This window comes from Plasmopara halstedii (genome assembly GCF_900000015.1).
Source record: "Plasmopara halstedii genome assembly, contig: Scaffold_484, whole genome shotgun sequence".
Classification (NCBI taxonomy): Eukaryota; Oomycota; class Peronosporomycetes; order Peronosporales; family Peronosporaceae; genus Plasmopara; species Plasmopara halstedii.
Genome location: NW_020187404.1, coordinates 216,587 through 230,664, shown reverse-complemented (window position 1 = coordinate 230,664; position 14,078 = coordinate 216,587). Strand labels below are relative to the sequence as shown.

The 14,078-nt window shown below is 46.2% G+C and overlaps 6 protein-coding genes across 6 annotated transcripts in view; 2 read left to right on the top strand and 4 right to left on the bottom strand.

Moving 5' to 3' along the window:
- Positions 1–4,732, top strand: part of PHALS_10601 (p-type atpase superfamily) — a gene marked incomplete at both ends in the record, with an annotated part of 5,877 nt that extends 1,145 nt beyond the window's left edge. The window contains 2 exons of the mRNA XM_024726052.1: positions 203–296; positions 380–4,732. Of these exons, the coding sequence (XP_024576767.1) occupies positions 203–296; positions 380–4,732 (4,447 nt within the window). The remainder of the gene's footprint in view (positions 1–202; positions 297–379) is intronic.
- Positions 4,733–4,868: 136 nt separating this feature from the next.
- PHALS_10600 (hypothetical protein F443_05989) lies at positions 4,869–6,161 on the bottom strand (the record flags this gene model as incomplete). The annotated part of the gene is made up of 1 exon (XM_024726051.1): positions 4,869–6,161. One exon carries the CDS (start codon positions 6,159–6,161, stop codon positions 4,869–4,871), a length of 1,293 nt encoding a protein of 430 aa, XP_024576766.1.
- Positions 6,162–6,294: 133 nt separating this feature from the next.
- On the bottom strand, positions 6,295–7,058 carry PHALS_10599 (uncharacterized protein; the record flags this gene model as incomplete). Its single annotated transcript, XM_024726050.1, has 3 exons — positions 6,295–6,490; positions 6,559–6,675; positions 6,733–7,058. 3 exons carry the CDS (start codon positions 7,056–7,058, stop codon positions 6,295–6,297), a joined length of 639 nt encoding a protein of 212 aa, XP_024576765.1.
- Positions 7,059–7,237: 179 nt separating this feature from the next.
- On the top strand, positions 7,238–8,644 carry PHALS_10598 (Predicted phospholipase; the record flags this gene model as incomplete). Its single annotated transcript, XM_024726049.1, has 1 exon — positions 7,238–8,644. One exon carries the CDS (start codon positions 7,238–7,240, stop codon positions 8,642–8,644), a length of 1,407 nt encoding a protein of 468 aa, XP_024576764.1.
- A 153-nt stretch (positions 8,645–8,797) lies between these two features.
- PHALS_10597 (pleckstrin homology domain-containing family f member 2-like) lies at positions 8,798–10,552 on the bottom strand (the record flags this gene model as incomplete). Its single annotated transcript, XM_024726047.1, has 2 exons — positions 8,798–10,311; positions 10,378–10,552. The coding sequence occupies 2 exons, from the start codon at positions 10,550–10,552 to the stop codon at positions 8,798–8,800; spliced, it is 1,689 nt and encodes a 562-aa protein (XP_024576763.1).
- A 478-nt stretch (positions 10,553–11,030) lies between these two features.
- PHALS_10596 (uncharacterized protein) lies at positions 11,031–14,024 on the bottom strand (the record flags this gene model as incomplete). Its single annotated transcript, XM_024726046.1, has 3 exons — positions 11,031–11,172; positions 11,237–11,295; positions 11,361–14,024. The coding sequence occupies 3 exons, from the start codon at positions 14,022–14,024 to the stop codon at positions 11,031–11,033; spliced, it is 2,865 nt and encodes a 954-aa protein (XP_024576762.1).
- Between the last annotated feature and the right edge of the window lie 54 nt (positions 14,025–14,078).

The window sequence follows — 14,078 nt, the reverse complement described above, 5'->3', positions numbered from 1 at the left end:
CCTAGCCTGCCCTAGCATTAGCATTTACCTAGCATTGCTAATGCTATTGCCATCACTACTAATCGCGTCCATATCGTCTTAATAAGGACACTAACTGTATAGTTTGATTTTCACATATTGCTCAAATCTCAAATTAAATTTTTCTGGGATCTGTTACGAGAAAGTGCAAAATATCGATCGGATGGTATAATAAATTTAACAGGGAATCTACACAAGTGACACGCCCATCCAGAAGAGTGACGTCAGCCAATTGTCTAAGCTCCAGTAGCTTTTTTCCGCCTCGAACGACTTCTTCGGTGCAGCAATCCAGTTTGAAGCTTTAAACAGCAGAGACGGCCTACTTATTTCTCGTTATTTGTTTCTCTGTCTATCTTTGCAGCGTTCAAACAAGAGCTTCTTTTTAGTAATTATGGGGAAGTCTAATGCGCCTCCGCAATGGACAGGGAAATCCATTTGCAAGTTATCGCTACACAGGCGCCGCGTAAATCCCATGAATCTAGGCTACGGTCTTGAACATCTACCGTTCCTGTTTCTCTACGCATTCTCATTGTACCATTGTTATTTAACGGTTGGTGAACCCTATGCTCAGGCCATAAGGGAACGAGAGGAACAAGGACTAGCTGTCCCTAGCTCTACAGATGTCACTATACCGGGGGAGGACGGAGGCCTTGCTGCAGCTATGTTGTCTCAAGGAATTGTTCGAGAAGTGTCGCTCGCTGCGCCTTCTATCAACGATACAGTCATTCTGCAGGAAGAAAATGAAAGTGCTCCATTGCCGAACCCTTTTTTACCTGGTATTTTGCCACTGCTGTATCTTTTGGGCACAATCATGGCGCATGGCCTCTTGCTACTGTTCCAGGTTTGGTCCGTCCGCTTCAAGGCGTTCATTAGGTACACATCCGTGTCTTGCCTTGACGACGCGACTTTTGTTATGGTGGTACCACGCTCTTTTAAAGGCAAAAGTAGCATCGTGGAGATTGTTCGACCAAAGCACACGGATGGAACGTCTGCTGGGCGACCGTACTTTGTGTTTCAAAAGCACAAGTATATTGCAGAAGAAGAAGAAGGAGACAAAGGAAATGTGATGTTTCGAAAGTTGAAAGCTCCGACGACGGAAACTATCAAGTTTTACCTGGAATCGTGTGGGCTGCGCTCCGAACAGGAGATCGAAGCCCAGCTGGATATTTACGGCAAGAATGAATTTAGCATCCCACAACCAAATTTTGTTGACATGTTCAAGCAGCAATTGCTCGAGCCATTGACAGTGTTCCAGATCTTTAGTGTTTGTCTCTATATGCTCGATGAGTACTGGCAGTACTCGCTCTTTACGCTTGCGATGATTCTAATGTTTGAAGGTGTCACAGTCATGAGTCGTCTCAAAAATCTTCAAACGTTGCGTGGAATGGGCAATACTGCACATGAAATATATGTTTATCGCAAGAAGACATGGAAGAAGTTAAAGTCGGATTTAGTGGTACCAGGTGACATTATATCCATCAAGCGGGAAACTATCGGCGACCAAATTAACATGGTTCCATGCGACTGCTTGCTGCTGGATGGCACTGCTGTCTTGAACGAGGCTACGTTGACAGGCGAGAGTGTGCCACAGATGAAGGAAGCGATTGGCTCCAAGATGAGTCGTGAGGATCTGGCAGAGCAATTGGACATGAAGTCTGGTCACAAGGTTCACGTACTTTTTGGTGGAACAACCGTGATGCAGGCTGATACATCGGCTGAAGGTAACTCAGGGTCGGTTTCAATTCCACATGCTCCAGACCATGGATGCACTGCATACGTTCTGCGCACTGGCTTCAGCTCGTCGCAAGGCAAGCTGGTACGTATGATCGAATTCTCTAGCGGAAAAGTAACGGGAAGCTCGTGGGATGCTTATGGTCTCGCGTTCCTGTTGCTTATATTTGCCCTACTCTCGTCAGGTTATGTACTACGCCACGGAATTGAACAGAAGGGAAAAATCACGTTTGAATTGCTTTTGCGCTGTGTGCTCATCATTACGAGCGTAATTCCTGCGGAACTGCCAATGCAGACAGCGATGGCAGTAAATTCGGCTTTGTTAAACTTGGTCAAATTGTCGATTTTTTGTACTGAGCCATTCCGAATTTCGCTGGCTGGCAAAGTGGACATTTGCTTGTTTGATAAGACTGGTACATTGACCACAGACCAGCTCACGGCCGTTGGCGTTGTGTGCGAAGACACGACGGTGCCTACTGCTGCTACGCCAAAGAATAATGTACTTGGTCACGTGCCGATGATTGCGGCCAATTTAGATGCTACTCTAGTCCTAGCTGGCTGCCAGTCGCTGGTTCAGATTGATGGGAAGATGGTTGGTGACCCAGTGGAGGAGGCCTCAATTCGTGCCATTGACTTTACATATGATGCTTCAACGCGCTACTGCCAGGCAAAAAAGGACTTAGAGCGTGCGGGTGAGCGTCGTTGGGGACAGGGTATAAATCAGAAGGATGTATTTGTCCAAATCATGCATCGAAACCATTTTGTATCGAAGCTGCAGCGCATGAGTGTGGTTGCTAAAGTGCATCTTGGTAACAAGGGCGTGCGCGTGCGATCGCTCGTGAAGGGAAGCCCAGAGGCCATCGAAAAGCTATTGCGTCCTGATAGCATACCAGTGTGGTTTTGGCCGACATACCAAAACCTTGCTCGTCGTGGTATGCGTGTACTTGCCCTCGCGTACAAAGACATTGGTGGCAGACACTCAGAGTCTGAGGTTGCTCAGCAGCCGCGCTCTTGGGCTGAAAGTGATTTACTATTTGCTGGATTTGCTGTATTTCAGTGCTTGGTTCGCAAGGATAGTGGCGAGATTATTCAAGTGTTGAAGGACAGCTCGCACCAAGTTTCGATGATCACGGGCGATGCGACGCTGACTGCGGTGCACGTCTCAAAGGAAGTTGGCATCATCACCCGTCCGGCCTTGATACTGAGTGAGAGTTCGTCACGCGGTGACCCTTTAAAGTGGACGAGTGCTGTGGATGACTCGGTAATAGCACCGTATAAGAGTGGTGACATTGGTGTTCTTGTCAGAAAGTATGATCTGTGCGTGAATGGCAAGACGCTCGTTGCTGCAGGCGAAAGGGACGATGTAATCTGGAAAAACTTGAATAATATTCGAGTGTATGCTCGCATGACCCCCGAATTAAAAGAACAAGTGTTGACTTTGTTGAAGACGCATGGCCATCATACACTTATGTGTGGCGATGGTGGTAACGATGTGGGTGCCTTAAAACAAGCACATATTGGTGTGGCATTACTGGGTGGTTTTGGATCGGCAAATGCAGACAAGAGTGTGACGGGTTTAGCCAAGTACCAGAAGGGGAATGTGGCTGCAGTTAGCACACGCGATGACCTGATGAAACTGCACGTATCGGCGCTAAAGAAGCGTTTGGAACAGCAAAATGTGAATTCGGCTCAATGCAAGGTTAAGCAGGATTATGTTGAGCTCATTCTTAGCGAGCAAAAGAAGAAAAGTATGGAGGCAATTAAAAAAAAGCAGCAAGCGTTAGCAAAGAAGAACCCGAAACTAAAAATCCTGACGAAGGAAGAGCAACAGGCTGAAATGAAAAAGAAGCAGGAAGATCTAGAGGCTGATGTGCGTGCGCGTCAGGCTCGCGGTGAATCGTTTGCGCGGATGAAAGCAATCGCGGCGTTCGCAAAGCGCGAAGCTGAGGAAAAGAGAAAGCTGCAAATGGAACGCACGGGCTCTAAGGGATTTGCTAACTTTGCCAATAATGCTGCCATGGCGCAGTATATGGACGACTTTGATGATGGAGAGTTGCCAATGGTGAAGCTTGGTGACGCGTCAATTGCTTCTCCTTTTACATCACGCGCTCCGTCAATTAAAGGCTGCGTGGACATTATCCGCCAAGGTCGTTGTGCGCTTGTGACAACAATGCAAATGTATCAGATTCTGGCTGTTAATTGCCTCATCAGCTCATATTCGCTGTCTGTACTTTATCTCGATAAGGTAAAGTGGGCCAACTCTCAAATGATGGCACTGGGCATGATCTCGACCGTTGCCAGTATTACATTGAGCCGAGCGACTCCACTTGACAAGCTGTCTCCTGTGCGTCCACTGACGTCGATCTTCCAACCCGCGCTTTTTATGAGTCTTGCTGGCCAGTTCTTGCTGCACTTAGGATGTATGATCTACCTTACAAATCTTGCCAAGGAATACACACCCCAAGGTGATACCACCCACTCGAAGCCTGGGGATTTTCAGCCAAATGTAATGAGCACAGTCATTTTTCTGATCAATGGCGTGCAGACTGTCAGTGTATGCGCGGTGAATTACAAGGGTCGACCATTTATGAAGCCCATGACGGAGAACCCAGGTCTACTTTACTCACTCGGCATCAGCATCGTTGGAGTCTTTTTGCTTTGCACAGAACGGATGCCTGTCTTAAACAAAGTGTTACAGATTGTGCCAATGCCAGACCAGCGATTCACGCGCATCCTCACTGGTCTGCTCACTCTTGAAGTGCTTGGTGCTTTTGCGTGGGACCAATTTTGTTTGCTCATGTTTGCGCCTAAGATCTTTCTTGCCTCCATACGTGCCTTGACGTTCAAAGATGTGCGGCAACTTCTTAAAATGACAGCCATATCGCTGGTAATCATTTACATTCTCGCCAACATCGACTACGATGAAATTGAGCGCCAACAGCAGCTTTTAGAAGCGCAGCGTGCTCACGAAGTCAGTAGCTAGAGCAAAGCACCAACAGTTCCATTTTCTATCCTATGAAGGAAAAACATTAGATCTTTAATTTGGCTAACAACATTGTCGTGTCTAGTAAAGGGTTTAAACTAAAGCTAATCTAAAAGCTGGTAAAGCTAGGATACTACTATTGCTTAGTTGAGTAATCGAGATCCCGTGCTTGGTGGCCTGACCAGTGCAGCAACTGACACAATGGCGTTGGTGCGAACTGTGTCGGCATATGATAACACAAGGCGAAATAGCCATTCTCTAGTGCAGCAACTACTCGAGCTAGCGCAAATGCTCCTGCTGCCGCATTATGCTGTCCGTTCTTGTACACTGGGTCGTCAATTACAAGCTGCGGCATGAGAGGCAAACCGTTCGTGATCGACAGATGTGCTGCAAGTGGATACGCACCAAACGCTTCTGGTTTTAACGAGAGTCCAGTTGTGAAGTAATCAAATGATGTCCCGTAATACTCCAAAAAATCGAGTAACAACTGTCCAGTTTTCTGCGCTATTTCATCTTCTGACGTGTCATCTCTGTAATCATTATATTCATTTTCTTCCTTCTGATGTCTCTGCATTTCCATCAGAAACACTGCTAACAATGTCACTGCGTACGAGCTCAATCCACCCGTGAAAGCACTATTTAATGCCTTTTCTCTCAAAAACTGCCGCAATACCATTACAAGCGGTTTGAGACCGTGTAAATCGGTAACATATTGACGCACTAACTTGCTAGCCTCAATTCCATGGCTGGTTTGGACATTTTCGATTGAAATATCTACTCCAAGCAGCGCAGGGTTTCCTCCATCTTTCTGACTACCACGACGTAGCAGTACTTTCGCAACAGGAACTTTTGCACCTCTTACTACGTCTACGCGCTGCACCCAGCTCTTTTGCGGCCGCAGCTGTCGTGCTAATTGTTCGAGTTCTTTTACTCCATCGGGTATGTACCTCGTCGGAACGTCTCGGTCTTTTTCGTTTGATAACCCCATGACCACTACATCCACATCACTAGATGGAAGCCAAAGACCTGTAGAATACGAGCCAAAGCACGTGACAGTCGCGTGTGGCCAGATCTTGCGCACACCCTCAACTATATGCGCAATGGCTGCGTCAATGTGTTGGCGCGCAGCGTCCACCACACGCTGTGTGTAGGCACAGTAACGCATCATCTCTTGACCTAAACGTAGAGCTACAGGTCTCGACTTATCATTAATATCTCGGAATACGGCGGCGTCATGCGGATTGGTGGACGGTAACGTGGGCAGCCACGGCGGAAGACGACGCAGACGACTACGACTGATGGCTGCAACACGCGCTGCCTCATGTTCTCGAGCCAATGCATCACGCTCAGCTGCGGCTGCAATCTTTCGACGATTCAGTCGGTCCTTCTTGCGCTCCAACTTGCTGCGCCCTGAGGCGGCAGCTGGCATCATTGATTTGCGCACGTGATATTGTGTTTAATTTTTGTGATATAGAGCTGCAAAGTAATTAAACAAAACATATAGCTACGACTTGATTAATTCAGCAAAAATATATTTAAATGGACTTGACTAATAGCTGTACTTATGCGTTCATGAGCGGTGCGGGTGCGTACCCTCCGGAATATTGTGACTGGCTCGGATCAAACACGGGCGGCACAGCCGAGAAAGCTGGGTGTTGTGAGATGACATAGTAATTAAAAAAAGCGTTGAGAAAGAGCAATACGGCGTCCAAAATCGTCAACCAGAAATTGCCCATCGACAATGGCCAGATTGCAATACTGTCACACAAAGACATGTCAATTTCGTAAACTCGTCATAAATAGCAGTATCACTTGAACAAACATACAAGACCAAAAAGATCGTGCGCGTTCTGTTGCCATACATAAATCCAAAGTTCTTGCGCAGAACCACATCCACTTTTTCAGTGCGCAGCTCAAACGCCAGAAGCAATGCACCAAACAATCTGCAGCATAAAGACTCATAAAAATTCAAGGACAAGCTGCTTTGATCTGTTACTTACATGATGTAAATGCCCGCAATGATCTTTTGAAATGTGTCCACCTCGCCAAAAATCCAAGCGAGCACACCAACAGCGATAGTAGCTGAAGCAAGCACCAAATTTGATATCCGCATGACCTTGACAATCGTCTGACTATTCGTGGACTTGATTTGTGCACCAATTTCGTCCATAAAATTCTGGCGCGGGGCTGCCTGGTATGTAGATGGAACGGCACCCACAGGCGTCACAGGCGTGGGGGGCGCTACAGTCGAGAAATTTAGACCGGGAGAGACTGGCGGTTGAGCGCGCAGCACGGAAGGATCATGAAAAGGATTGTTGGGGTTCATGGTGACGAGCAAACGCTTCTGAAGTGAGCTTAAGAGTAGCAATGAAGGCGTCTATAGATAGTCAGAATATTTAATGCCGTTGTTATTTATATCTTCACATCCTTCAAAATAGAAATTGGATAAGATCAATATTAGTTTTTGTGCCCTACGTAAAATTGTGTTAACTAGAGCTATAAGCTATGGTTATCACTAAACGTGTACGCGGGAATCAAAAGGGTGAAGCCTTCGATGCAGCCGAAACACGATATGTTAATGAGTACAACGGTTTTGTAGTGCCCAACGACAATTATGCAATTAAACGCATTCCTGTTAGCAGCATGACGCCAGAACTCTTCTTCACTAACTACGTTTGTACCCGAACTCCTGTTGTGTTGACTGGGTATCTGGAAGATGAAACATTTACAGCATCAGAAAAATGGACGAAGTCAAACGATCGTCTCATCGAACTCATAGGTGACACTAAATTAACAGTTGAACGTCGTGGAGGTCTTCACGATAAATTTGGAAAGGGAATGGCAGTAGAAATGCCGTTTTGTGATCTGCTGAAGCTCATGGCATCAGGTGATGAATTTCACTACTTGACGACACAAGACGTGGCGTTTGAAGAGGATGGACGACCTGAAATAATGTCTTCGTTCATGAAAAAGCTCCAGTTAGACTTTCCCTTGCGTCCAAAGCTTATGGGGTACTTGATTCCACAAAATATCAACATGTGGATGGGTAACAGCAAACATGGATCTTCTTCTGGATTGCATCATGACCACCACGACAACTTGTACATTCTTATGCGCGGCAAGAAGCACTTTCGTATGTATTCTCCGAGCGATGCTTTTAAAATGTACACTCAAGAACAAATAGCAAACGTGCATCCAAATGGATTAATTAACTATGTTGGAAAGGAGACAACACATTATGGTGCTGACCCAGTCGCTGAACGCAAAGCCCTTGCAGTGATTGAGAGAATAGAAGCCGAGCGTGAGCTTTTAATAGCTGAAAAGGCCATGATAACGGGCGAGTTAGGAGCTAAGATTTTACTTAAAGCGGCAGAAGAACGTTTAGAAGCAGCTATGTTTGATGTGCTGCAAGCCGAAGACAGTCAAACCGAAGTTGACGAAGAATGTGAAAATAGTGCTTCCGATAATGAAGAAAGCGAGGCAGAAGGAGATGAAGATGACTTAGAAGAGCTGGACGAACTCGCGCTAGATCCTGAGGAACTGACAAATACCACAGCTAAGCGCGACCTTGATCAGTTAGAGGGTACGTTACCGGTGAATTTCAGTCAGGTAGACACTCAGTTACAAGGCAGCGAACATGCACAGCGAGATGTAGATGCCACATTTCCCCACTTCAAACACGCTAAGGCCGCGTTTTGCGATCTCGAGGAAGGTGATATGCTCTATCTTCCTGCTTCGTGGTTCCACGAAGTCGTGTCGTATAATTCTGCTCAAGACAATGGACATCTGGCTTTAAATTATTGGTTTCACCCGCCGGATCGACTCACGCCCGAACATTTTACTTCTCCATACTCCTCACCATTTTGGGAGCGAGACTGGAAACAACGGTATCAACCCGAGAAACAATATTAACCAGCACGTCAATAATTCTATTGTTAGGTAAGCGCACTAATTTTCAGGCCATCCGTTCTGCTTGATATCGTAGATATAAAGACGACTAAACGCAGACGGGCATAGTTGCTGTAGCAGCGAAAGCATACACTATCTTCTGAGAGGTTGTCGCAGTCAAACCAAGGGACTCGTCGTCCTGACTATTGTCGCCCCTTGAAATGCTCCCTCATACTTCGACGGAGTTCGGGAGTTCTCTTTTTTCAGTTTCCAATGACTTGATGCGCTTGATCGGAGAGATTCGTCATTATTAAAGCACTGGCTCGTTAGGTGCTTTGCTCCTATAGGTGTAGAATCTGCGGAGAGCAAGCAACTTGCCGAGGCCGAACGATCAATTGAACGGCCCGAGCAACTATGAATGGGTTTAGGCTCAGTCTGGTAAAATGTAGACTCCGATCTTGATTCATTTTTAGAACTCGCGAGTGCTGGGACTGAATCATCCTGTTCTGTGATAATCCATCGTGGGCGTGAGGATGATCGACCAGAATAAGCATTTGGCGTCAGGTAATCGATACTTTCTTGTATCGGCGCTTGAATACTCGGCCCTCCACCATATATTGTCAAAAAAGTTAACCATACTTCCTGACTAACAACATGATAGTCGCCTTTTTTGTGACTTGCTCTGCTTCGTCGCAAAGTGCGCTTTGGTACCAATTCACCATTCACAAAGTCGAGCAATGCGTAGTTCGTGACAGGTCCCGGGCGGGGAGGTCTTGCGAGTCGATACTTTTTGCTTTGACGCGTTTCAGGTCCAATGCGTGGTGGATGAACTTCCGCATCCGTAGAAATCACACGAACATATTGTAACCATTGATTAAGCCACGCCGAGCTCATAACAAAGTGCCTGCTGCTAGATTGTTCATCTTGATCCAAGGCTGATTTTAATTGGGAGCACGCTCGCGCGTTTAAAACTTCATCAAGTTCTTCAGCTCTTGTGACCGACAAACGAAGAGGAAAGTGAAGTGCACTTCCATTCAAACTTTTCTCAAGCTGCAATGACTTAGTAGATTCGATACAAAACTCTTCATCCTCGATGTCATAATCTGTAAGTCCCAATCCTGTACGTCGCATCCATAACGAAGGACATTCAATCTCGACTTCGACCGGGGAAGTCGATGACTCAGTAGCTTCCTGTCGACCTTTTGATGATATAGCAACTGTAAATCGCTTGACTCGAGGATCGTCTTGCGCTGCCATGTTGCGCAGTGTACTTGCGCAAGCACCACAAGTTCTTTGAGGTGCTCCGTCTTTAATTAGTCGATGTTGGCTTGGAGCTGAACCGGCAAGAGGAAGATATGTACGATCATGCGAGCAATTGGCACACACAAGATGACCACATAATCGACAATGGTGTCGTCGACGTGTAAGTGTGAATGAAATAAGACAGATTTGACACCGTGAACTTGCTGTATCGGGTACCCAATTTGCTGCTGCTTCTGGGTGGGAATAATAGCAGTGTGGTTCCATTTTCCACGGATAGAACGAGATGGAATACATGACAGCTACTTGACTCACATCGTTTTTGGGCTGAGGAATAAGTCGCTTCCACAAATGAAGCGACGTTTTCCTACTACATTCGCTCTGACTAATTTCTTCTTCTCTGACATTCTCTTGAGTTGGTATGGACAGAACTTCTAAAACATTATCATCGTCAGTTAAATTTCCACTGATGCGCCGAGTCGAGTTGGTATTGCTACCTCGTCGTTCTTCTGCTCGAGTTGCTTCGCTCGTCGTTTGTTTTGTATTTGGACGCCAGGCTTTAAAACCATTAAGCAAAAAGCTTGACGACCGTATTAATGGAGTGTGATTTGACGAGACAACTCGAATGAAAGGCTGAGATGCCCGACGCGATCGTTCCTTGTTGTCCAGCATGAGTTTCTGAAATCTTTTGTAGTGTCAGGAAACACGTTATTTTACAGCACGAAAAGACAAATATGCTCTCGGACGTGCGTGAGATAATAATAACGGAATGCATCCTGTTTCAAACGCACGTAACTGGGTTCTTGCCTAACAAATGGGCAGCGAACGTTTCAAAGGTTAAGACAAAAACGCCATAAACGTCAGTAATATTTTCACCGAGCTGAAACATATTACAGAAAAGAACGAGATCAGTATGCGGTTTACTTATTGGAACTTAGATAGAAAGATTGAATTTTCAAGCAAAGAGTTTCATTTTGTCACTCATCACTTCAAAGTTCTTCTATTTGATCTCTCTATAATTGAGACATCCTGCAAAGGAACATTCGGGCAGTTTTCTTCTTCTTACCGCATACAAAAGTTATGGAAGTTCATTGATAGTATCATTATTTCCTAAAAGTCGAACAGGTGCGAAAAGAACATTTTTCTACAATTAGTCGGTGGGATACACTGGTGCTTCAAAATGAGCAATTGATCGAGGCAGGAAAAATCCTCGACGAAAGCTCGAATTGTAAGGATTATCTTCTGGCTTCGACATTGTTGGCGGAGTATAGTGCTCATCAAAGCACCCGGATCTAATTGTGACATCAATCGTCAGTGTTTAAGAGTCTTGACAAGTCGGGAAAAGTGCTTATGTACCTTTCCATTTGGCGTTTGAGCTGATGATAGAGTTCGATGCAATTGGTCGTCAAACCCGCCTAGCAAAGCGAGATCAATGTTAAAATGCCATAATAGAATGAGTGCCAAATTACTTTTGACGCACATGGATAATCACATTGATAAGGAAGCCATTTGTAGCATCATAGGTCACTTGAGTTCGGATGGGTGGAGCAATGAACTGCTCCCAGTTATAATGCGCACTCCTGAAAAACTCCAACCACGAGTGGTACTTGGGTCGAATGGCTGGTTCACTCCACAGCACATCAACCACTCGGATCGAATCCCGAACTCTCGCTTTTCTCGACTCAATGATACGTTTACGACGACAACGGCGTCGTAAAACAGTAGCAGAATCTTTCGCAAGCGTCAACTCATCTAATGGCTTGCAAAGAAATTGCTCAAACGCTGCAACATTAATACGCCGAGGGGCTTTTCCAAAAACCACTCGTTGCGTACGAGTAAGACGGCGGGTTGCGATACGAATCCCCATGCTTAAGAACCAAAGAAGTATCACCACCCAGGCTATATTAACCACAAGCCAGAGCGCTGGATAATTTATGAAGTTGTCAACGATCCTTTCTTTGACCCACCGTAACGAAGGAGTTGTAGCTTCATCCATCCCGAGAAGATCTCCGTCCGTAATTCGATCCAATAGTTCAAAGCCAAGAGTGGCAGCAAAAAGAAGCAGCAAAACGTCAAACGATCCCTGGAGCGAGTATTGATTCGTGCGCATAGCCTCCGCTAACACTGCTACATTACGCTCGACTCCGGCAACCAGTCCTTCTAATATCGTTTTGGCCATTGTACCGTTCTGACTTTGTACTTGTTTCAACTTGGCACGAAATCCTCGAAGCAATTTGGCAAGATCTTTACAACGCAGTTCCAAGTCTTTGTGCGTTTTATGAAGTTGCAAGTGGTCGTACAAAGCAGCGCCCCCACCCGTTGGATCGCTGACGGAAGGCTTGGGCCTTGAAGGTAAGGTGTGTGCAAGCCCATGCAATGACTCGCGTAAATGTTCGAGAATTTCCTCTAAACGGACGAGATCATGAGCACACTGGCTGACACGATCCCGCATTTCATCCATAGCTTCGGGATTCATTTCAAAGCTCGTCATATAGTTGCGTGCGCGTGCTAGGATATCACCTAGAACAAATGTGCGCTTGAAAAAGAAGCGCACGACAAGTTCACGTGACAGTAACGTCAAGTGCGCAACCAGCAGCGGCTCGTGTCGATTAGCGTTCGGCCCAGCAAGCAGTATCCCGTCATGTCCAACCAGTAACTTGTCGTCTTTTCCAATATCGTGTACGGAATGAAGCTCGCCTAAGACTTGCTTAAGCTCATTTTCTTTCTCACCACGGTCAAGATAGGCTCGAGCAGGAAGCTTTGGAGAGATGCCACTAGCAGTAAGTAGTGCAAACTTATTTCTTGATCGTGCGTCACCCATAAAAAGCATATCCAGTAGTTCACGCTGATGTGACGACAACAAGTCGTTGATGATCTTGGACGAGTCGAGATTCACATCCACCAACAGGCGAGCGAGATGGTCAATGCAGAGAAAATCCGCGGACCGATCCATGGTCGCGTCAATCTCCAGTCCGTACACAATTGAGCCATCTCCGTTGAGATGCATCCCAAAACTTTCAACTTGAATGATACCATCTTGAGTTGGAGCGTAAATATCCGCTTCGAAGTTGGTATAAGAGTCAAATTCGAAATCAACAATCGCAATCTTGGTAAGTTCCGGCTCGATTGCTAACGACGTTGACGTCGGTGCGCCGTCTAGCTCTGAAGTAAATAGTCCTCCCTGACATCGCTCGAGTGAGCCCAATCGATCGTTGAGCAGCACAATTTGGTTTGGACCAAATGGAATCCACTCACCGACCATAAGTCTAGCATTTTCCAAAACAACGGCAAACGACAGATCTGCATCTTGTATATTGCTACTTGCTGCACTAGCTGCAGCTTGACGGCACTTTTCACCCTGCCACGCATTGGAAGAAAAGCTGACTGTGCGGTTTTGCATCAAGCAACTTGGCAAATATGGACTCGACACGTACGACACGTCTTCGATATCCGTGACGCGTGAAATATAGACACTTCCGTCTCCACGTCGTATTTGAAAGTGGCCTTTCTCGGGTTTGTACGTGATTTGGAGCAAAGGGCTCTCCACCAAGACAAGACTATGCCGGTTCGTTCTCGCTTGAGGCAGCGTCTCTAATCTGGAAGACTCAATGGGTATTGACCCACTGTCAGTGACGGACGCGCTCGGAGCTGTGAGAAATTCATCTAGTCGATGCTTGTCGTGACTCGACAACGTCTTGAGCTTCTTCATACCCTGTGCTGTGACTTGATAAGCTGTAGACGGCTGAAAATCGTCACTGCAAGTTTTGAGAGCTTTAACTAATTCATGTTCGCGTAAGTCGTCAATAGCCGCTCGAGCATCGTGGCTAATGTTCAGCCACAGTCTTCTCGATTGTCCGTCCTTTATAATGTTTGTGCATACAGGCGAGTAATCAAATGCCAATAGACCGCGAACGATAGCCTCAAAGACCATCACTTGAAGTGGCAAACTACGCAGCCACTTTTCTTCCTCATCCGTTGATTTCGGGTACGTAGCAAATCGAGATAACAAATACAGCAGACGCAGATGACTGGGTGTCCAATTTGCATCACTTTCGTGTGGTACTGACGATGGCAATGTGTCAAGTTCCATGTGGGAAGCAGCTCTCACAAAGTCTTCGCGGACACCAGAGACTCGTAGCGCCATTGTTGCACATGTGATCTTGAAGAGGCGTAGTGTCGTACCAATACAACCACATAT